The 21,665-nt window shown below is 51.8% G+C and overlaps 1 protein-coding gene across 1 annotated transcript in view; it reads right to left on the bottom strand.

Moving 5' to 3' along the window:
* Window positions 1–21,665, bottom strand: part of MIPEP (mitochondrial intermediate peptidase) — a 127,349-nt gene that overhangs the window by 43,357 nt on the left and 62,327 nt on the right. Inside the window, exons 15-16 of the mRNA XM_075562822.1 lie at window positions 10,415–10,489; window positions 7,531–7,650 (exon numbers count right to left, since the gene is read on the bottom strand). Coding sequence (XP_075418937.1) covers window positions 7,531–7,650; window positions 10,415–10,489 — 195 coding nt within the window. The remainder of the gene's footprint in view (window positions 1–7,530; window positions 7,651–10,414; window positions 10,490–21,665) is intronic.

Raw genomic sequence — 21,665 nt, 5'->3', positions numbered from 1 at the left:
TCCCAAAGCTGCAAGGTGGTCACAGAAGCAGGCAGTCGCATCGTTCTCCCACAGAGTAGCTAGTGCAGTGGTTCTCAACCTGTGGGTCTCGACCCCTTTGGGGGTGGAATGATCCTTGCACAGGGGTCGCCTAAGACCATCGAAGAACACATATTTCTGATGGTCTTAGGAATGGAGACAAGACACCGCTCCTCGATCCATCTCCAGGTGGTGCTCCCACAGGCAGGCGTGAAGACTGCTACCCATGCTACAGCATGCTTCAAGACAACATTTCATTGATTTGTCACAAGAAATAAACATTTCACAATATATGGTAACATACAATTTTTGTAATGAATCAAAATGATGTTCAATTTGTAACAATGAAAATACATCCTGCATATCAGATATTTACATTATGATTCATAACAGAAGCAAAATGACAGTGATGAAGTAGCAACGAAAATAATTTTATAGTTGGGGGTCACCACCACATGAAAGGGCTGTGGCAAGAGTAAGGTTGGGAACCACTGGGCTAGTGGGTTTGACCCACTGACTGTTCAGTTAGCAGCCCACCTGTCCCACAATACCACCAGGCTGCTAATCTGGATGACAGAAATCATTTAAAGGATAATCATTTCTTATCTTTATGTATTTTCTATGAATGATTCTTAAAGCTCTTCTAAAGGAATTAACAAGGCTCGAGGATAGGTAGATCCATAAGCTGGAAACATGTTACATTAAAAGTAACTACCAGCATGAAGCAGGGAACCAACAGAGGGGTTTGAGGGTCTGGCCCCAACCCCAACTATGTGGACACCTCCCCCCCCCCCAGAAGAATTCACTTCAGAGGACAGCACTGAAGCTACAGCTCAGGGAGAGGGGCATGTCTGATCAGAGCACACAGGAGCACATGAAGGGAGAGGAAGAGAGAGTGGAGCACATCCTGACCCACCAAGTCTTGAGGACAATATTCCTGTTCAGAGCAGCCAATACAGAGAGGAACAAAGGGCCGGCCCCACTATGAGACAGGACATCCCTCACTAACCCATAGCACTACAGAGGACAACACTGGAGACACAATACGGGAATTGCACCCAATCTGACCCCACCACACTGAGGTGAAACAGTAAGGGCGTGCAACAGAACAGCAAGGGGAGCAATGAAATCCCGAAGGAATACCAAAAACAGACTTTGGGGCCAGGGCATGGCACCCCATAAATCTACTGGAAGACACTCCTGAAAGTCAACAAACAGACCTTGAACTATGTACAGTCTTTTCTTTTTTGTCATTGGTTGATTGTTGTTATTTTGTTTTCTTTTGTTGCTTTGTTTTGCTCTGTCTTGTTTTTGTGCATATTATTATCTCTGCAAGACTATCTAGATAAGATAGGCAGGATAAACAATCTGGAGGAGAAAACAATGGACTGATGGTTCCCGGGGGACATGGGAGAGGTGGAGGTGGGGGAAAGGAAGTGGGTGTTAACCAACCCATGGACAAGGGAACAACAAGTGATCCAAAATAGATGGTAAGGAGGGTGTAGGAGGCCAGGTAGGGCTTGATCAAGGGCAATGTAACAGAAAGGAATTACTGAAACCCAAATGAAAGTGGAACATGATAGTGGGACAAGAGGAAAGTAAAAGGAAATAGAGGAAAGAACTAGGAGGCAAGGGGCATTTATAGAGGTCTAAATACAGGCGTGTACATAGGTAAATATATTTATATATGAGGATTGGGAAATAGATCTATGTGCATATATTTATAGGTAAGTATTAAGGTAGCAGAAGTACTTCCTTAGTGAAAGAAAACTTTGTTCTATTAAACTGGCATTCCGTGATGCTCACCTTCCCTACATGATCGCTGAAGACAAAGTGGGTGCAGAAGCAAATGTGGTGAAGAAAACTGATGGTGCCCAGCTATCAAAAGATATAGCATCTGGGTTCTTAAAGGCTTGAAGATAAACAAGCAGCCATCTAGCTGAGAAGCAACAAAGCCCACATGGAAGAAGCTCACCAGCCTGTGTGATCATGAGGTGTCGATGGGATGAGGTATCAGGCATCAAAGAACAAAAAAACATATCATTATGAATGAGGGGGGGTGCAGAGTGGAGATCCAAAGCCCATCTGTAGGCATCTGGACACCCCCTTACAGGAGGAGACAAGCCAGTCAGGGTGCAGTGTAGCACAGATGAAACATCCAACTTTCCTCTGGTTTTTTAATGCTTCCTCCCTGCACCCCTACTCCCACCCCACCCCCACTATCACAAATCCAATTCTACCTTATATGTCCGGTTAGACCAGAGGATGTACACTGGTACAGATAAGAACTGGAAACACAGGGAATCCAGGGCTGATAAGCCCCTCAGGACCATTAATGAGAGTAGCGATACCAGAAGGGGAAGGGGAAGGTGGGGTAGAAAGGGGGAACTGATCACAAGGATCTACATATAACCCCCTCCCTGCGGGACAGACAACAGAAACGTGGGTGAAGGGAGACACTGAGCAGTGTAAGACATGACAAAATAATAATACTTTATAAATTATCAAGGGCTCATGAGGGAGGGGAGCGGGTAGAGGGGAGAAAATGAAGAACTGATACCAAGGGCTCAAGTAGAAAGAAAATGTTTTGAGAATGATGATGGCAACAAAGGTACATATTTGATTCACACAATGGATGGATGTATGGATTGTGATAAGAGTTGTGCGAGCCCCCAATAAAATGATTAAAACAAAAACAGTAGAACAAAAACGGTGAACTCTCCTGTAAAAGGCATTAAAAGATACATTAAATAAAGCAGGATCAAAACCTACAGTGTCAACTGCTAGATCCTCAAATGCCACATAGCTACCAGCACTTCCCTGTGCACATACTCACACGCATATGCTGAAGGAAATTCCTCAGAACTCCCCAAGGGCAAATGCAGGAAGGGGGGTGAGGAGGAATGGAAATGGTAAACACAGGGAGGAGGCAAGGTTAGGGAAGCCACGGTGTGGGGGCTAAAACCAATGACATGAAACAATACGTGTATGAATTCTCGAACGGAAAACTGATCTGCTCTGTACACCTTTGAGCACGCGCGCGCGTGCACGCAGGCACACACACACACACAACCAGTGAAGACAAAGTTCTTCAAAACTGACCAGCCAGTGACCAGGGAGGAAAGTAAACCTCTAGTAACGCTGCAGCAAGGCTCCACACACCCACACCGTGGGCAGCAATGCCCTGGCCTCCTCCTGGGCACCGTTACAAAACAAGAACTCCACCCTGGCGTCAACCGGCCAACGGGGCCATCAAAAGCTTTGCAGACACGTTCGTTCTATTTATTTCGTCTCCCTGCTCCCATCCTTGCCCGTGGTTAAGAGGTCTGTTTGAAAGTTGATCTGGGATGAGCGCACTGTGCAAACAACTGGGTTTGCCACGCTGGTTACGCGCCATCTCCCACTGGTAAATTGGTGGTTACTTCCCTTTGCACATACAGACATGCCAGCAGAGGGTCAGCCTGTGAAACTGTTCTCGAGAAGAAGAAAAACCCACCAAATAAATAACCACCCCAGGGATTTCAACACCAGAAGCCCTCAAATTACACATAAGTTGTATTCTAGAAGGGAACTTATTAGTCTGTTATTGGAACTCAGACCACGCTTCCAAAATAATTTCTCTATAAATATTGGTTACCCTCCAACCTACACACATAGCTGCCCTGAAATAACAGACGAAGGCAGAGTGTGATATGGTTGGGATTGAAGGAGTTGGAACAGAAAATGAAAGAGTGTGCTTAAAAATGAGGGGGTCTGGCGGGCACTTGAAAAGAGACTGGGCCAATGAGGTCCCCACCACGTTGGGTTGGCCGAGTTTGTGCGCTGGCAGACAGCCTTTCCACACCTCACTTCAGCATTCCTCTGGGCTGCTCCCAGACTCTCCCCGCATCTCAGCTCCCTGGCTATGAGCGACTGCCTCCTTAGCTGGCGTTCCTGCAGCCTTGACTGACTCTGAGATGCACACTCCTCCCCCATCAGCTGCTCCTAGGCATTTCCACACGGCTCCCACTAAGATCGCCCCCCTATGGCCACCCCACGATGCTGCTGCCCACCCGATACTCTGTGTTTCGCTGACCTCATCTTCCTCCACACAGGTGGCTGGCTGAAGACCCGGGTGTCCTTCCTCATTCTATCCTCCCTCTTGTCACTACCTCCCACCCTGTCAAACCCCACCGAGGGCTGCCTGATGGTTTACCGGAGTCTTAATCACTCTTCCATCCTGCCTATCGATCTCCCAGAGGCCGAGCAGTGCTGACCTGTGGTGTGGCCCCATGGCTACCTGCTGATGTAGAAAGCACAGGTGTAGGTTGCCATGCCAGCAAGAATGAGGCAGAATGCAGTCTGATGTACACACACACACACACACACACACACACACACACACACACACACCACCTCTTTTTCTCATGACTATTCCAGGAGCCTCCCAGTGGCTCACTGGAGGGTCAGCAGCAGGGAGGGAAACCCTCCAGGAGATGGATGGATACAGTGGCTGCAGCAAGGGGCTCACGCAGGGCAACCCTTGTGAGGATGGTGCAGGATCAGTGGTGTTTGGGTCTCTTGCCCATGGCCTCTCGATAGCACCTGACAACAACAGAGCAAACTCAAACCGCCCCACAGGGCCCTGAGCTTGCAAATCCTTACAGAACAAGATGGACACATCCTTCCCCCAGAGAGCGGCCAGTGAGCTCAAACCACTGACTTTTTGGTTCTCAGCCCAGTGTGCTTAATCACTGCACCACCAGGGGTCCTTTGCGAAAACCCAGGCAACTGTGGATCCTGTTAGCTCCAGAGGAGAATCAGTAGATCCTTCTTGGTGACCACAGTGTCAATAACACGGAGACTCGATGGCTCGTCAGGCCCAGTACTCTAAACAGTATATTGTAAGTAAGATGACAAGTGAGAAGCCAGCAGGACCAGCATGGATACAGCTTGAGTAAAGGACTCTGCTTCTAACACAACAGAGAAAACCTAGCAGAGAGTACAAAGGCCACAAAATACCCCTCTACTCTGCCGGAGCCAGACACCTCTCTCTCGCTGTCACTGAGTCGATTCTGACTCACACGGGACCGGGGAGAGCTGCCGTGTGGGTTCCTGAGACTGTAACTCTTTACAGGAGCAGACAGCCCCAGGTTCCTCCTGGGGAGCGGAGAGTGGGTTTGCACTGCTGTGGCGGCTAGCACCGAAGCACTCCACCACCACCGACATATCCCTGGACTTTTCCGTCATGAGGCTGTTAGTGCCTAAAACCAAAGGGGCCCCTACAGAGCCCCAGTTTCACCCTCAGCCTTGAATCAGCCCTAAAGGCACCTTGAGCACCCCACACTCACTTTCTCACCAAGGAGACAGGGAAGGGCAGGAGCCCTGAGCCATCCAGGAAGCCCTTGGTAACCCGGAAGGTGGGGGGAGCAGTACAGACAGACAACGGAGGAACAAAGACATGGAATAGACAGAGAGATGAAGGAGGAACATACACACAGGACGGAGGTCAGAACAGAAACTAAGGGCAGACTTAAGGAAGATCCCCTCAAGACTGATATGCAAATAGGGGAGGGTCTCCTTTGACCTCCCTCCCCACCTCTGGCCTGATGATCCACAAAGACCCCTCCAGACGGGTCTTGATCATAAAACCTCTGATAAAGGTTTCGTAGAGTCCAGATGTGCTTTATACAATTGATGTATGTATATGTATGAACTGTGATAAGAATTGTATGAGCCCCAATAAATTGTTAAAAAAAAAAAAAAAGGTTTCGTAGAAGCTACTGTTTATCTCATTTGTTGTAAGACCCAATCCACAACCAACATTTCAGATTTGGTCAGACGTAGCTTTGACCGTTCCTCCTCTCGTTTCTCTTTGCTGCAAATGCCGAATAGAATTTTGTTTCCCTCACTAGCATCATGGCATGCTTTCCCCCTAGGACCAGACTCAGCGCACTACCTTTTTGGTAAGACGGACGAGTCGGGTTTCCATCACACGAGACTGAAGGAGTTCTGCATGGTGAGAAAGAGTCTCTCCTGGCCATCCAGTCTGCGCTGAGTCACAGCGACCCACTGGGGAGCTCCGAGGCCGTAACTGTTGACGGGACTAGGAAGCCCGCGGAGCTTCTGGTGGTTTCGAACTGCCGACTGTGGGGACTGCAGCCCAACTCATAAGCTCCAAGCCACCAGAAACAGTCAGACACACGGCATATTGCCACAGCCAACACAGCAATTTTACACAAGGAACACGTGTCTTCTATGTCTTGCCCTCTCTAAAATGATATTTTTGGTCGTGCTATTATGTCCATTTTTAAAAAGATGTTGCTGTTAAAAAATAGGTATAACTCAACTTAAATAAAAATACCCTGTCACAACATCTATAAGAGCTCCCAATAAAAGGATTTTTAAAAAGAGGAAAGAAAAATGCCTCACGGAGGGAAAGCGTGGTTGGCATGCACAGGCAGAAGGAGAACATCATTTGCATTAAGACGGGTTTTCTCTCCTCGACACCCAACTGTCTTAGGGAGGGAGCATGAGGGAGTGGACAAGGCGTGCCTTCAGAACTCGGTTCTGGATCTCAACACAGCCACTCGCTATCATGGCTGCTAGTGGCTGTCGAGTGGATTCTGACTCTTGGCAACCCCGCATGTGCCTGGCAGAACTGCTCCCCGGAGTTTCCAAGGCCGTGACCTTCCAGAAGCAGAGCATCAGGCCTGACCTGAGCTACCTCTGGGTTGGGTTTGAACCACCATCCTGTCAGCAGGTAGCCGAGTGTATAACTGTTTGCACCATGACACTGACGTGCATGAGCCTCGATCTCAGCCCCACAAAGAGGAGTATGACTTGATCTTCCAGGGTGTTTTAAGAGCTGAGCAAGATCTTTTCAGAAAGCAATTGGGAAGATTTTCTGTCTCTTCAAAGACTCTCAAACTCACTGTCATCAAGTTGGCTGCGACTCAGAGCAGCCTCATATGGCAGAGTGGAACGGCCCCTGTGGGGTTCCCAGACTGTAACTCTTTAAGGGAGTAGAGTGCCTCGTCTTTCTTCTGATGAGCTGCTGGTGGTTTTGAACTGCTGGCTTCAGGGTTAGCATCCAAGCCTGGTGGACCCCACCAGGGTTCTCAGCCCCCATTAAATGCTAACCACAACCCTGCTAGCTGCCCTGACAGGCAGACTTGGTAAGAGAGCTATTACAGACCCTGCTTGTGGGAAAGCACCTGGTTGAGCGCCTGCAGCACTGAGCATGCCCAAGGAGTGTCAATCACCTTCATCTGACATGGCCAGCTCGCTCTCACGAGAGAAGAACTTGAAAAAGCTGGACGAACTTCAGCTGCCTTTTCTTACTGCCACTTCCCGGAAACCCAGGAACACCAACTTCGCACAAAGAACCAGACACAGCAAAGGGCTGCTTAGAGGGGGTGACGCGAGAGGCTGAGTGAGCACTGCTCCCAAGCTGTGAAACCTAGACCTAAGTATAAGGATGCCAGGCTCTCCGACAGGTACAGCCGGGCACCGTGCACAGGCTGGGCTCACCGTATTGGGCACATAGGGCAGCCGGTAAAACTTCTCCTGTGTCTCCTTCAGGATGTCTGTGGTCGAGCGCCCCAGGGGATGCTTGCCGTGGTAGAGCTGGTCCAGAACAGCATAAAAGACCTAGGAGATGAAGACACCACTTACTCCTGAGAGCCAGCCCCTCGGCCAACCGGCGACGCCCGAGCTGCTCCAGCGCCCCAGAGGCATTGTCACGAATCAGTTCTACAAAGGGCCGGATACAAAGGCAGCAGCTTGAGGTGCAGCTCTTACCTAGTTCATGTGGAACTGGGTGTTCTCAGCCCTCTCCTGGTCAAGGGGATTCAAGAATTTCCAACCTTACCCGTTGAGGATACTCTCTATGTGCAGAATGTGCAACCCCGAGACTGAAATTTTGCCAACATCGTGACAAAATTTCATGATATTTTCATCCTATTTGTCCCCCACCAACACCCCCACCCAGAGTTTGAAGACCCCTCGTATATGTAGTTGGGAGACGTGGTTAAACCCAGGGTCAAAACATGTGATTCCCCCACGCCTGCACCCCCACCCCCACCCCCACCCCAACCCACCCAGGATCTTTTGAGTCTGACGATTTCTCCCTGGACAACTGGTGCTTCGTGAAGGAGAGAAGAGGGAGTCATCAGCATTTGAGTTCTGTGACATGAAGAGAGGGAAGGGGTTGGGGGGGGGCGCGAGCCCACATCTGGGGGGCTCAGATGCTGCAGGGGATCCGGATGCAGCTGTTGGTGGGCCTGGAGGTCAGGTCAAGTCAGATCCCAGCACGTGACCTTGGGGGCATACAACGGAGCAGCTGCTGAGAGGGGCGTGCGCTTCCAGCTCCCAGAGGGGCTGGAGATACAGCCCCTTGGCGTACAGAACGCAGGGTACCGGGACATCGAAGGAGAATTGAGAGCAGCAAAGGCACTGGCAGGCGTGCACTGCTGAGAACCACGCGTGCTCAGAAAGCCGAAGGCCACGCTAATGAAGGTCCTGTTCCATGCACACACGTGAGCTTGATCAGAAGCCCCGTGGGCTCAGGTTTCGGGAGAAGGTGGGCAATGCTTTGTTCCCAGGAGGCGTTCTGACAGAGAAGTACAGTCTCCTGATGCAGAAAACGGAGTTTGTGGAGAATGTGCAGCTGCGGACTTGAAAGGAGCAAGGATTAGCTTGGATGAGAGAGAAATGCCTGTGACATCTGGCTGCAGGCTTCGTCTAGATATGGAATTATGGGTCTAAATTATACACTCAGGCTGAAACACCCCTCCCGAAGGAGGGGGGAACACACACACACACACACACACACACACACACACTCATTTCCTTACTCTAATGGGTGATCTAAACACACAGCTAAGTATAGCTCTCTCCACTCTACCTTCCTCAATGAGCGACAATGCACACAGTGCAGCAGAAAGGAGTCTCTGGCCTGCCTTCCCGTCACCGGAGAAAGTCGCAGCTTGGAAACGCTGGACATCAGCCGAGGGCAGGCGCTTTGTCGTCCCCCCGCCCGGGAAGAGAGTCCAGGTGGAAGGCTTTCTTGTATTCAGCTGTGCCTGTCACAACTGTTTAAACATGGAATGACTGCCTTTTTGTTTCTAATCAGAAAAAGCGCACACGCAATTAAAGGTGCGGGCGTTTGTTGCTGGCTCACTTGCTGCTAAAACCAGTGCTGGACGGAGGGGCCTCGCCACCTCCACAGGGAGTCGTTCATTCTGGAACCAGGCCCGTAGCAGCACAGAAAACCAGGCGGGGTATTTAACACACTGCCCACTCCCCGTAGGGCTCACTTCCTTTCCAAGCGGGTTTAATCTTCATTGGTTAGAGGGCATCTGGCCAGATCGGAGTGGGCAAAGCTGTCCAGCCAGGGCTGCCTTCCTTCTCCCAGCACCGGGGGCGGGGGCTATCTTTGCGAGGGGAGAGGAAGCAGGCAGCGTTGTCTTTTTGTTTGAAAAGAAAAAAGCCACCTCACACATTAGGGAATGGCCAGTGGGGATGGCTGAATCAGTGCTAACAGCAGATGTTTTGCTCTTATATTTACCCCCCCACACACACAACATAAACATATGCACACAGGTTATTACACATGTTATCTTATACACATACATGCACACGGTATATTAAAAAAGAAAGGGGGTACATAGGATTCCTACTGCAGATGGCAACACACTAAAAGACTTTTGCTGAGGTATGGTCATTTTTAAAAAGAAATTTCAAGATCCTCAAGCCGCTATCTTCCTTTGCTTCTAGTTCTAGTGATGTGGCACAAATGGAAACGCTGTGCTTTCGTGGACAGTCGGCATGTCCTGCACGGAAAGATTTCTCCGAGTGTAAAACATGGTTTTGTTTAGCATGCTCCCTAGGGGTTGCTGTTACAAGGTAACATTACAGAGCAACATTACAACATTTCAAAGCCACTCAAGAGCGGCCCATGTAAGCAGATCATGGCCGAGAAGAAAGCAGGCGTGGGGGCCATGTTGCCACAGCGCAGGGACGGGAGAGGCCATGACGCAAGCCTCACCATCTGCGGTCACCATCTGAGTGCTGTCCAGATGGCTCCTGAAGCCCTCCCATTCCTTGTTAGAGATCTGAAAGCGTGGGTTTGGAATCCCGCCCACCACTAAGGGCTACGCATGTGTACACACGTCCCCGCAGATCTGAAAAGGGCGCAAAGCCAGTCAACAGAGCGGGCGCTTGCGCCCTGGCGTGGTGTAACTGCCCCGAGCTTTGGGGTCCCGACTGGAAGCATGGGAACTTCGCTTCGCACCGGCACTGTGAACACTCAGTGAGTCCATTGCGCTCACGTTCTGATCTGAGATATTTGGACGCGTTACTGGGCTAATCCACGTACAGCCCCGACGAGTCTGAAGGTAAAGGCCACACGTACCTGCAGCTGCATGTCGGCTGCCGCACCGACCTTTTTGGACTCGCAGAGGCGGGAGACCATGTCTTTGGGCAGCGGCTGGAGAGACAGAGAACACAGGCGTCAGTTGCTTAGTGAGCCACTGCACCGCATCGGCTCCCCAGGGGTCGTGGAAATTCACCGAGGTTCAAAAATAGAAAGAAAAATGGAAGTTGATTACTGTTTAAATAACCATCACTCCTGAATGCCTTCGGTGACCAGGCAGCAGGGATGAAGGCGTGCCGGTGCATTTCAAAACGTGATTTGCCAAACACGGCCTGTACATGAAGATGCAAGCTAACAGGGGACAAAGACACTGAGGTTGATATTTTTATGCCACTTAAAACCCTGAAACAATCCTTTTGCTGTGCCTCTGAGAGCCCACTTAGGGACTCTCTGTACCTCTAAGTGCACACAATAGCCGGTGACGGGGCCCAAGATTAAGACGTCAAGGCAGGAATCATGACTCACGGCACCAGCTGGTATTAACGTCACTGAACGATAGGTAGCTCAGCAAACAGCCATGATCACCAATGGTCTGTTCCCTTCTTTTCTAACCTGAGGGAGTCCCAGGTCTTGTAACCCGAGTCCCATGGCTCGTATGATTTACTTAATCATTAGCGAGGCCTTGGTCCTCCATCAGTTATGTTCCTAGGCCTAGTCCAGCCTTGAGACAGGAGAGGCTTTCTGCTCCCGTGCAGATGAGCCCTTTCACACCCCCGGGGCGGTGCCACCCTGTCCCACAGTCGCTCTCAGGTGGAACTGACTCGACGGCATTGAGGCTGGTTTTCTGGAGAGTGTGCCAGACGGGGGAACACTCACACGACCTCCCCGGGGACGCAAACGGTGGCTGGTGCACAGGCACTCGGGAGTCGGAGGAACTTAGGAGCGCACGCATGCGTGCGAGCGTGACGCTCAGGGAGTGGTTTACGGAGCGGAAGATGACGCGTGTGCAAGGGGAGAGCTCCAAGACGGTCCCTGTCCCTTCTGCTGTGGTTCTTTCAGGGTGACCAGGAGGAGGGCAAGCCGGGCCGCTGCCCCTGTGCGAACGAGGGCGTTCCATGCTACTCCTGAGGCGGGAAAAGCCAACGGCGTCCGGGACTAAAGGCACCGAACAGGGACGAAGGAAAATGAATTTCTGCAAATGGAATTTTCTGGTCAAGATTCGGCTAATTTGTCTCTAAACCAGTGGTTCTTAACCTTCCTAATGCGGCGGACCATTTACTACAGTTCCTCATATGGTGGTACCCCAACCATAAAATTATTTTCATTGCTGCTTCATAACTGTCATTTTGCTACTGTTATGAATCAGGTGACGCCCGTGAAAGGGTCACTTGACCCCGCCCAAAGGGGTCTCGACCCACAGGTTGAGAACCACTGCTCTGAACTGTTCAGCCTTCTTCAGGTGGAACTCTATATGATGCCTTATGTGGACCTGTTTCACTGGCCGGGTCAATGTGACTCATCATGAACAAGTACAGACTCCCCGGAACTATGTCTTGGCAGAAACAATCTGCCTCATCTGTCTCCTGTGGAGCAGCTGATGGGCTTGAACCGCCGACCTTGTGGTTAGCAGCCCCGTGGGCAGCTGGGATCTGAACTGAGATTCCCACAAACGCATTTGTTGTGTAGGATTGGTTATCCCCGGAGCAATTTGGCACCAGAGGGTAATCTTTGTTATCCTGGGCTCATCCACGAAGACGATGTTATGTAGAAGGAGGTGGGATTGTGTTTCTGTAAAAATCCCGTAGGGTGGATATAGAAGTAAGACAAGAGTAGATTACTGGAAATCAGGAAATCGCAGGTATAAAGACCATGACAACTTGGTCAATGGTGGCGTACGACACAAGAGCTAAGTGTGTCCGGCAGGGTGGGAGGTGAGTAAGCAAGGAACGTGCTGGGTAACTTAGATGTGAAATGCACGCAGCTCTCTTCACTGTGGATCAGTACATTAAGTGCAAGGAAGCCTGTGCTTACATTGCTTGCTGGGTGTTCCGACCCAGGCAGGGAGCGTACATTTGAAGAGGCTTTGGCTTTGTAAGGAAGGTGCTGTGGAGCGGGGAGGGGAACAGACAGCAGCCATGCCTAGAAGCAGAGTCTTGAATGCGGCAGAAGCAGGAAACTGTGCACTGCAAAGCAGTGAAGGGGCACGGGCAGCGGGCCCATACCTGTGCGTGTGCACAGCCCGCCCTGACCGGGCAGTGGGCAGGGAGACGGGAATTGGAAGTTGAGTGAGGGGAGGGATTCTCATTTGCTTACGGTGGGAAAGGCTTAAGGAAACAAGCCCGTGGTAAAGATGCACCCAAGAGCAGACCCTCCAGGTGTGGAGGAGAGAAGAAAGAGCACTCGGTGCCTGGGAAGGGAGACCGTGCAGGTGAGAGAGAGGGCTGGCTTCAGTCAGAGGAACAGGCGGCAAGAGGTGCCAGGGATTGCATTCTGGGAAGAGAGGGCCAGCTGACTGAGAAGTGTGGCCGGGACCCTGGTGAGTCCCCCAGTGAGGTTTCCTGCGAGGCCTCAAGGCCAGCAGAGTCAGAGGAGGAGGAGAACGAGGAGGAGGGGGAGGAGGAGGAGGAAGAGGAGGAGGAGGGGAGGCAGACTGGGGAAGAGAGAGCTGCAGGGCCGGAGGAATGGTGCCAACACGGAGCTGTGCGATGGCTGGGGAGGGAGGCGCCCAGCTGTGCTCAGGGCCTCGGAGAATGACGGGCAGGGAAATTCCAAGTATTAGATCTCTGAGCCAAGCCCAAACACCCCTTTCCGTCTGGAAGGCGTGCACACGTCTATTTAGAGGCTGCATATCTTAGAGAGCCAAACCTAAATAGAAGGGGCGACTGTTGAGACAGTGAACTTGGTTTCCTTTTTCCCTTGTCAGGCTCACACCCAATGGAAGGTGTAAGGAAAAGAGCAGGCAAGAGCAGGGACAGGTGGTACATGGTGGGTTGCTAACCCCTAGGGCAGCAGTTTGAAGCCACCAGCTGCTTCTCGGGTGAAAGATGGGGCTTTCTATTCCCATAAAGAGTTCCAGTCTCAGAAACACAGGGGCAGGTTTACCCTGTCCCAGAGGGACGAGATGAGGGTGAGATTGATACCCAGGACCTATTGTCCATCCTGCAGGGAGTCCAACCGCATATCAGAAGCCAGTATAAGGAAACAAGGGTGGATGTAACATGAGGCCTAGTAGAACAGCACAAATGACAGGTATTAGCCCACCAAGGCACAAATCAGAGTGCACTTTCATGATGTGTGGAGTTAATAAGTTGCCCTACTGGCACAGCTGTTAAGTGCGTGGCTGCTGACCGAACGGTCGGCTGGTCCAATCCACCACAACCGGGGCTCTGAAATAAATTAGATCTTGTAAAATATTCTTGTAGAACACATCTTATAAAAATCTAGTTTCCGTATTGCCAACCAGATTAGCAAACACATTGCAGCTCTGGGAATGGAGTTTTATTTTTATTCCCTTAAAGGAGATTTCTTTTCTTTTTTTCCCGCCCCTCCCGCCCGGGCATTTCTTTTTTTGATAAACAAACAAGACCAGATTCCCATCGAACTTTATATGCCAGTTTGTGTGTGTGCACGTGCGCGCGTGTGTGTTTAAATAACCAATATTAGAAGTTAAATCTTAAACTTCAAGTGAGGAACGTGTTAGTCATGATAACCAATATTGAAGAAAGAGGTGTTTCTGTCATTTCAAGAGTGGTTAATGTCTAAGAGCAGCACAGATGTTTGACAGGATTGTCTCTGAAACTGAAGGCGCTTGCCCCTCATGCCCTGAAGAAGCAGGAGGAATCCATCCACGATGACAGGGGGAGCGCAATTACACACAGATGAAAACACATCTAAAACACCTGAACCAGCTGCATTCCAGAGAGTTTTCCGTATACACCACTGCTCACTTATCAACATGGCCGGGTTCCAAAGACCAGGTCATTATGCGAACATGGCTGTTACGCAAAACACACACACACACACACAAGCCAAGATGACCACATGGGATTACGGGATGGAAGATCACTCCGCCATCAACACACTGCTGCAATGTGGTGAGTGGTTCCGCGTGGCTGTTGTCGTGAAAGCCTTCGTTACTTCCACCAAATGAGCTTTTGCTGGATAGATCTGGGCAGGGGGAGGGGAGTGTGAAGTGTGTGAGATGCTGATGGGATTACAAGGTTCTTCTGAATGACTTAACAGGGTATTGTGATTGCCATCCCACTGGGTATCCAATGAGCCATCCCAGAAGCAGGAATCCCACTACCAGCAAGGGAAAAGAGGCAGGAGTGGAACACGTCCTTGGGAACCCATAACCCCTGCATATTGAACCTCCGTGATCCAGGAGGCAGCTGTGTCACCAGAGAGGCAGGAGAAGAAGCAGTAGCAGAACCAGGAACCAGGGTGATGGGCTCCCCTGCCCACCGAGCAAGTGAAGCTGAGTGCCTTTGGACAGAAGACCGGCTGTGGAGTAGGGTCTCCCTGGGCACTTAATTGGGGAAGCCTTCTTTATAGTGGAGTGGCACACTCTCTGGGCATTTATTGGCAGCCACAAGAACCCTTTGTAACATTGCCAGAGCAGGGCAGTGGTTAAGGGCCAGAGAAGAAAACTATCCTGACTGAACAACGGTGCCCTGAGTATTTCTTGCATGAATTGTAACCTGTTATGTCCTACTACACTTCATAATCGTGACGACTGCCTGTGAGTTCTTGCGGCCATGATGACCAAAGCCAGCAGAATGGGAGAGTGCCCTGCGAGGGATCATTGGCATCAGAACAGGGTAGAAAGGGAGGAGGGTGAAGCTCTGTCTGCCTTATGGCAACTGCTCTCACTGTTCTCCTCAACTGCCCATTTACGTCCTTACGTACCAGTGGGAATCTGGGCCCAGCCAGGCAGACGCCTAACCTCACCCATCCCAGCCAACATTAGTTACACTTGCCTCGCACCTCAGCATTCATTACTGCCAGACATGTCGCATTAATTGAAAACTGTTGGATCTTTGTTTTTTAACTATTCTAGTAAACATATCAGATAATAAGAGAGTTGATAGGTCAAGAGTAAGTATATGCAAATGAAAAGGTATCTGCGGCATGAAAAATGGTAAGTACTTCATTACATAATCAACTGTCCTGACTCCATTCATACCTTCTTCAAGGGTAAAAAACACGCCCTTCCTTTCCACTGATGAGCAAATCTTGCACCCCAACAGTGACATATAAAATGTCATAGTTCTTATTGGACATACTGCCCTATGTAAAAGGATAAAAAGAGTCTTACCAGCTATCAAGAGTGGGACAGGGAGAACTACTATTACCCAGACAACCCTGCAACAAAAGTCACAACGATCTACAAGTTGATAGATCTAGACAGGCAAGCTGAACGAGGGTGGGAAGGCGAATGGAACCACACCCACAACCACGTATATGTTTTCTAGGTCATTTCCACACGTGTGGTTACATGTGCTGCAGAGGTACCCAGGAATGCAGGAGTATGTACAGGGGACCAAGATATGAAAACTTCTTAGCCACAGTCAAGCATTAGGGGGCTCGGCAGCAGGGCCTCACACACTGGACCCGCGGCTCAGCATCATGGTGTCCGGGGACATGGAGGGCAAGCGTCATGACAAAGTCATAATCCTAGCTGAGTGAGTGGCAAGTGGGGTCTGGAAAGCTTCGGAGAGGCCCTGTAAGGTGAAACTACTGATCGCTCCCAGGTGTGCAGAGAAGAACAGAGCACACCAAAGACATATGGAAACAGTGCAGAGAACTAATGGGCCAGAGCCTCGGCCTCTATGACCCTGAGACCAGGACTACTTGGTGCCCGGCTGCCACTGCCGACCACTTAGAGAAGGGTCACCATAGGAGGTCCCAAACAGAATGGGAGAGAAGGGTGAATCAAAACCCAAAATGGTAAAAATGACTCGTGGTTACGTGTTGGGCTGCTGACGACAAGGTGGACAGTTCAAAACCACCAGCACTCCTTAGGGGAAAGACGGGACTTTCTACTCCCATAAAAGGTGAGCACTCTGAAACTCACAGGGGCAGTTCTAGCCTGTCCTGCAGGGTTGCTGAGTTGGCATTGACTGGATGGCAGCGAGGTTTTTGGAGTTCGGATCGGTCCGATAGAAAACAGTGGGACCCTCAAGACTATGACCTTCCGACACCCTCCAGGGGCTGGGCCTTGAACTCACCCCATTGGCTGCACAACTTTCTGCCAAACAACAGACAGGCCAATCAGGCGACCACCACCAGGGAGCTGGCACTCCTTTAAACAACCAGTCACAAGTGACGTGGCCAGGGAGACAGCTCGGAAGGCGGGAGGGAAGGCTGGATGGGAATGGTACACACAGATGTTACCTTGGGGGGTAGGGGGTGTTGGAATCCCTTCTCAAAACAACATGTGTGTACAATCTACTCTTCAAAATCTCACCCAAACGCAGAAAGTGGCAGATCAGGCATGCAGGGAGAGATGGCATGACTATGGAGCATTGGGGGCTCTGAAGACCTTGCCCAGCTTGCTTAGCTTCTGCCCGACCCCAATTTACATCATCTGGCACCCCCAGGAATGGGATCCCTCCCACAGACCTGACCCTCTTAGGCCAGGAGAGTAGGAGAACATGGCCGCCCTAACACCACCGCCTGCCTGCACTGGAACCTCCCTTCTCACGCCCTCAGTCACAGACAGCAAGGGCCCCGCTGCTGGAGTCTGGCTCAGAGATGCGAACTTGCAGGCTAAGTGGAATCATGGTGGGCATTTGACTGACCAACACTTCTCATCTGAAAAATGGTGACCACACTTTTCAAGGGATCATAAGAGAAACCGCCCCCTACCCCCCACCCCAAAAAAAGGCCCTCAAGGAGATGGAATGACGCCGCTGGGCCCCTCCGGCACAGGGCACCTGTGAGGGTGGTGCAGGACCGGGCCGCTGTGTCGGATGAACAAGGTCTCCCTGTGGGTTGGAACCGACTCGATGGCACCTAACAGCAGCAGCAGCAAACATTATGTTCGCAAAAGCCTTGGGGCCCAGTTTTAGCACAGTGTGGGCGCCGCACCCCTGGGTGGTATTAGCTGCGCTCCAACCGATCGACGCATGGCGGCCAGGGTTATCAGCACTGTGGGGACCACCACGGACTCTGCACAGCGCTGCTCCCGCTGCCACTGTCACCGATCAATGCCCACTCAGAGAGACCTGGCAGGACAGGGGGGCACTGCCCTGTGGGTTTTCCAAGACTAACTCTTCACGGGAGTGGAAAGCCTCGTCGTTCCCCCAAGGAGCCGCTGGTGGTTTCCAACTGCTGACCTTGCACAGCCAAATATGCAGCCCACGGTGACACGGGGGCTCTGGATAAGATGGTTAGGGAGATCTTAAAAATCCAACATCTAACCTTTCACCAATGCACCTGCTTGGCCAGGTCTGTCTGGAAGAGACTCTCTCCAGTCAATCCCCTGCAGGGCCATGCCTAACTCCTAGGTACACATGGAACGCTGGGGGTGCACCTGAAGTGCAGGCACCCCTTCAAGCAACAAACCCATGTCCCCAAATCAGCTGAACGGAGAACACTCCCTCCCTTTGTAAAAGCCGCTTTGCTACCAGGCAGTGACATACATGACAAGGGGTGGGAAAAGCTGAGGCCTGGTGGTGTAGTGGTTACATGTTGGGCTATTAACTGCAAGGTCAGCAGTTCGAAACGCACAGGGGCTCCTTGGGAGAAAACTGGGGCTTTCTACTACTATGAGTGGCAGTCTGGGAAACCCACAGGGGCAGTTCTACCCTGTCCTATGGGGTCACTATGAGTCAACACCGACTGGATGGCAGGAGTTTGCATTTATCTGGGGGGGGAGGGGGTGTGAGGTAGAGGGTTGGGAAAGGTATCTTGAAAATATGACATTTAAATTGCCACATGTAAAAGATAAATAATTATATGTGAACCTGCCTAGATAAATACTTGGGGCTTCAAAAAATTTCGTGGGAAAAGTGGCATGAGAAGATGAGGGACTTGTCCCAGGAGCATTTCGAAGGCCCCTGGTGAACGCATAAGTAGATGCACGTTGGCCCTGATCTCCGGCCTTCTTCCCAGTCCCGGTGGGCTATTCACTGCTCAGCTCTAGCTCTGGGAGTTGGCAAACCTTCTCTCTCTTCCCCTGCACCCAACTGAGTGCCTGAAGGCAGCCCTCCATGAGCAAGCTTCCTGTTGGAAAGGACTCTCCATGAGCTGGGAAGCCCACCACTCTGTCTCGGCCAAAGCTCTGCCCCATCTCCCACCATCTCTGGTCCTAGTGCAATGGCTAGAAAGGCCAGAGATCCGGTCATCCATGGGACTGCATCTTGCTGGAGTGTATTTATAGGATGCCTGTTTTTCCCTCTAGAGTCCAGTTGGGTCCGGAGTGGCCACAGCCCGGGCCAACTGACACCTGTACCTGTGGGGGCAATGGCAGCGTGGGAGGCAGGTTAGGCCTGTGGGCGAGACTACTGGCTCAACTCTGCTGAGCAGCCCAGAGCCTGATATCAGGACAAGGGGGGATGAGGGCCACAATGAGCGACGTCAGAGAAAATGCGCCCTGCGTCACAAGAGGCCCAGGGATGCCCATTTAAGCATTCAGGAAGGGAAATCATCCAGTGTCTGGAAGGTGACTCTCCTAACAGCTGAGCATGCCTTGGGCCCTGGGGCAATGATCTGTGGACTTGAGGGGGGTGAGGGCTGTTCGTGGTTTTGAGTTTTGCCTTGTTTCCGAGGCTGTTACTCTTTACGGAGAAGACAGCCTGTCTTTCTCCCAGGGGGCGGCTGGTGGCTTCGAACTGCTGACTTTGAGATTAGCAGCCCAACTGGTGACACCACTGCTCCACCAGGGCTCCTAGCAGTCACCCTCAGCAGACTACATCAGTCCCTAGATCCCCCACCATCATCTCTGCTCCCCACTCCCGTGTCTGTTGGAGGAACAGCGAGCTGGCACCCGATGATGGCAACCAGGAAAATTCCAGCTAATGATGCCAAACCAAGTTTCCTTTAAACCCGAAGGACGGCACTAAGTCTAGGGAGTGCTCCAGGGTGCAGCTAGGTGCTCCCGAGCAGCTCCGGTGTCCAGTTCTTACATCACTTCTGGGACTCCCCCTCACCCAGCGTTGTAGCAGCACCGCGGGAGCAGGCGCCCCAGCCGCCTGGGTGCTCCCAAAGCAAAGAGCTGGGACAGAGCCGAGGGCCAGCGCTCACACACTTGTTCTGGTATGAGGTTTGTTTGGTTTTTCAATGTCAGCACACAATTACGCACCCCTCCCCCAAAAAAGTAGGGAGGGGAGGCAGTGGGAGAGGATGGGACACCATCTCCTTAATGAAACTGACCCCTTCTTCTGGCCAGAAAGCCTGGTTTCCTGTGTAGAAACACAATTGCCTTTTTCCTAAACAAGAGCCCTACAAAGGGTCCTTACCCCACTACGTGACGCCCAAAGCAGGCAGCGACCAGCAGCACCTGGAGGTTTCTGGGACACGCAGACTGACTGGGCTCTGCGTCACCGAGAGTCCACGTGGCCTGGGTGGACTCCGACTCCCAGGGTTACTGCATTTGTAGACCTTAATGGGACAGATGGTCCCACCTTCCTCCTGCCAAACTGCCTCGCCTAATGGTTAGCACCCAACACCTACTCAACAGCACTATGGGGCTCCCTGAAAGTATCCCGAATTTTACAAAACCTTAAAGTGCTCTGAATTTAAGAAAAACAAGAACATCACAGGAACCTGGAGAATGAAGGTGAGCAACAAGAAATCATCCTGACAGGCACAGAAGCCATGTGGCAGACAGGGCAGCGAACAGGGGGTGGGAGGTGATAGGTCTTAGGTTCCTGGGCCCCCGACTTCCCCCCCTCACCCCCCAATCCCCAGGGCTGCTAATTACTTTGCGGCCTCCAGCAAGTCTCCGAAATTCTTCTGTGTTCCCCTTTTATAAAAAGCGGGCAGACAGACTTAGCTCACAAAGGAAGTAGGAAGGGTCACGGAGATAACACGTACACCACCATAGCATGTACGCCACCAAATCCCCCTGCCTAACACATGGACATTCTAGGGGGTGCAGCCTCGAGGGGACCGCATACCAGGTGGGCTGGCGCTCCCCAGGGGGCCTGTCCTCAGGGTGTGGAGACGACAGCACCCCTCGTCCTTCTCAAAGTGGCCTGGATTGGACAACACATGGCTCCGCCACCCTGGTGGTAGAGCACTGCTCCTGCGAGCTGCTGGTGTACTAAGCCTGCTGCCCACGAGCGTCAGAGGTCCAGCCTAGCTGTCTACTTTCTCCTGGAGCTAAGCAGCGGCTGCTGACTATGCCTAAGGGCAGGCGCATTCAAAGAACGCTTCCCATAACCTTGAACAAAGGGCCATCTCTCTCTCTCTCTCTCTCTCTCTCTCTCTCTCTCTCTCTCTCTCTCTCTCTCTCTCACACGCGCACACACACACACACACACACACACACACAAACACACACAGCAGAAGCCTTAGCCAACTTGGCATTACATGAGTTCTCCAAGATTCTCTCAGAACCCTGACTTGCCAACCTGGCACCTCCTTGGCTTGCAGACCCTTTGTCACCTGACGGATGTGGGCAGGGCGGGCTGCCGGCTCTGCTGTCGTTTGGCTAGGACACTTGGGGAATGTGTGCTGGCCGGCCGCCTCCATCGGAGAAGACATGGTTTCCTGGCATGGGCCTGTGTTCAGGCAGCCACGCCACCCGCCATGGAGCAGAGGACTCCGGCATCGCTTTGGAGAATGTGGTGGACCGAAGGCCCTAGAACTCGAGGAGATGTGGTCGGGCAAGACCAGAAACTACTCCAGGAGGCAGCAGCTGGGCGCCAAGGCTGCCCGGGCTGCGAGGGTAGCGTGGAGCTCTGTGGCCTGGCGGGGCTGTGGCCGCTGTGTGTGGTGGCACCATGTTGGGTGCAGGCAGGCATGGGAGGGTGTTGGACCTGGACTGGCCTCGCCTCCGTGTCCCCGGTTCCCAGGACACAGGGTGAGAAGCGTGGACACTGTGCCCAGGCTTCTCTCTGACCACTGGACAGGACACCATTCGTCTTACTTTCTAGTGGTTTTTTCCCATCCAGCCGGCTGGCCCTGGAGCAGGAATGACCAGTGAGAAATGTCATGCGTTCTCTGAGATGGTGCCGGAGGCCCAGCCTCAGAACCCAGAAGGTGCGCTCCAAGTCCAGCCCGATTTTCCTCTCTACGATACGGCAAGGGTTCCGTGATGGCCAGTTTGCGCGGCCCTTCT

The sequence above is a fragment of the Tenrec ecaudatus genome, chromosome 11 (assembly GCF_050624435.1).
Source record: "Tenrec ecaudatus isolate mTenEca1 chromosome 11, mTenEca1.hap1, whole genome shotgun sequence".
Lineage (NCBI taxonomy): Eukaryota > Metazoa > Chordata > Mammalia > Afrosoricida > Tenrecidae > Tenrec > Tenrec ecaudatus.
The sequence above is the reverse complement of the archived record's forward strand: the minus strand, read 5'-3'. Positions and strand labels throughout refer to the sequence as shown.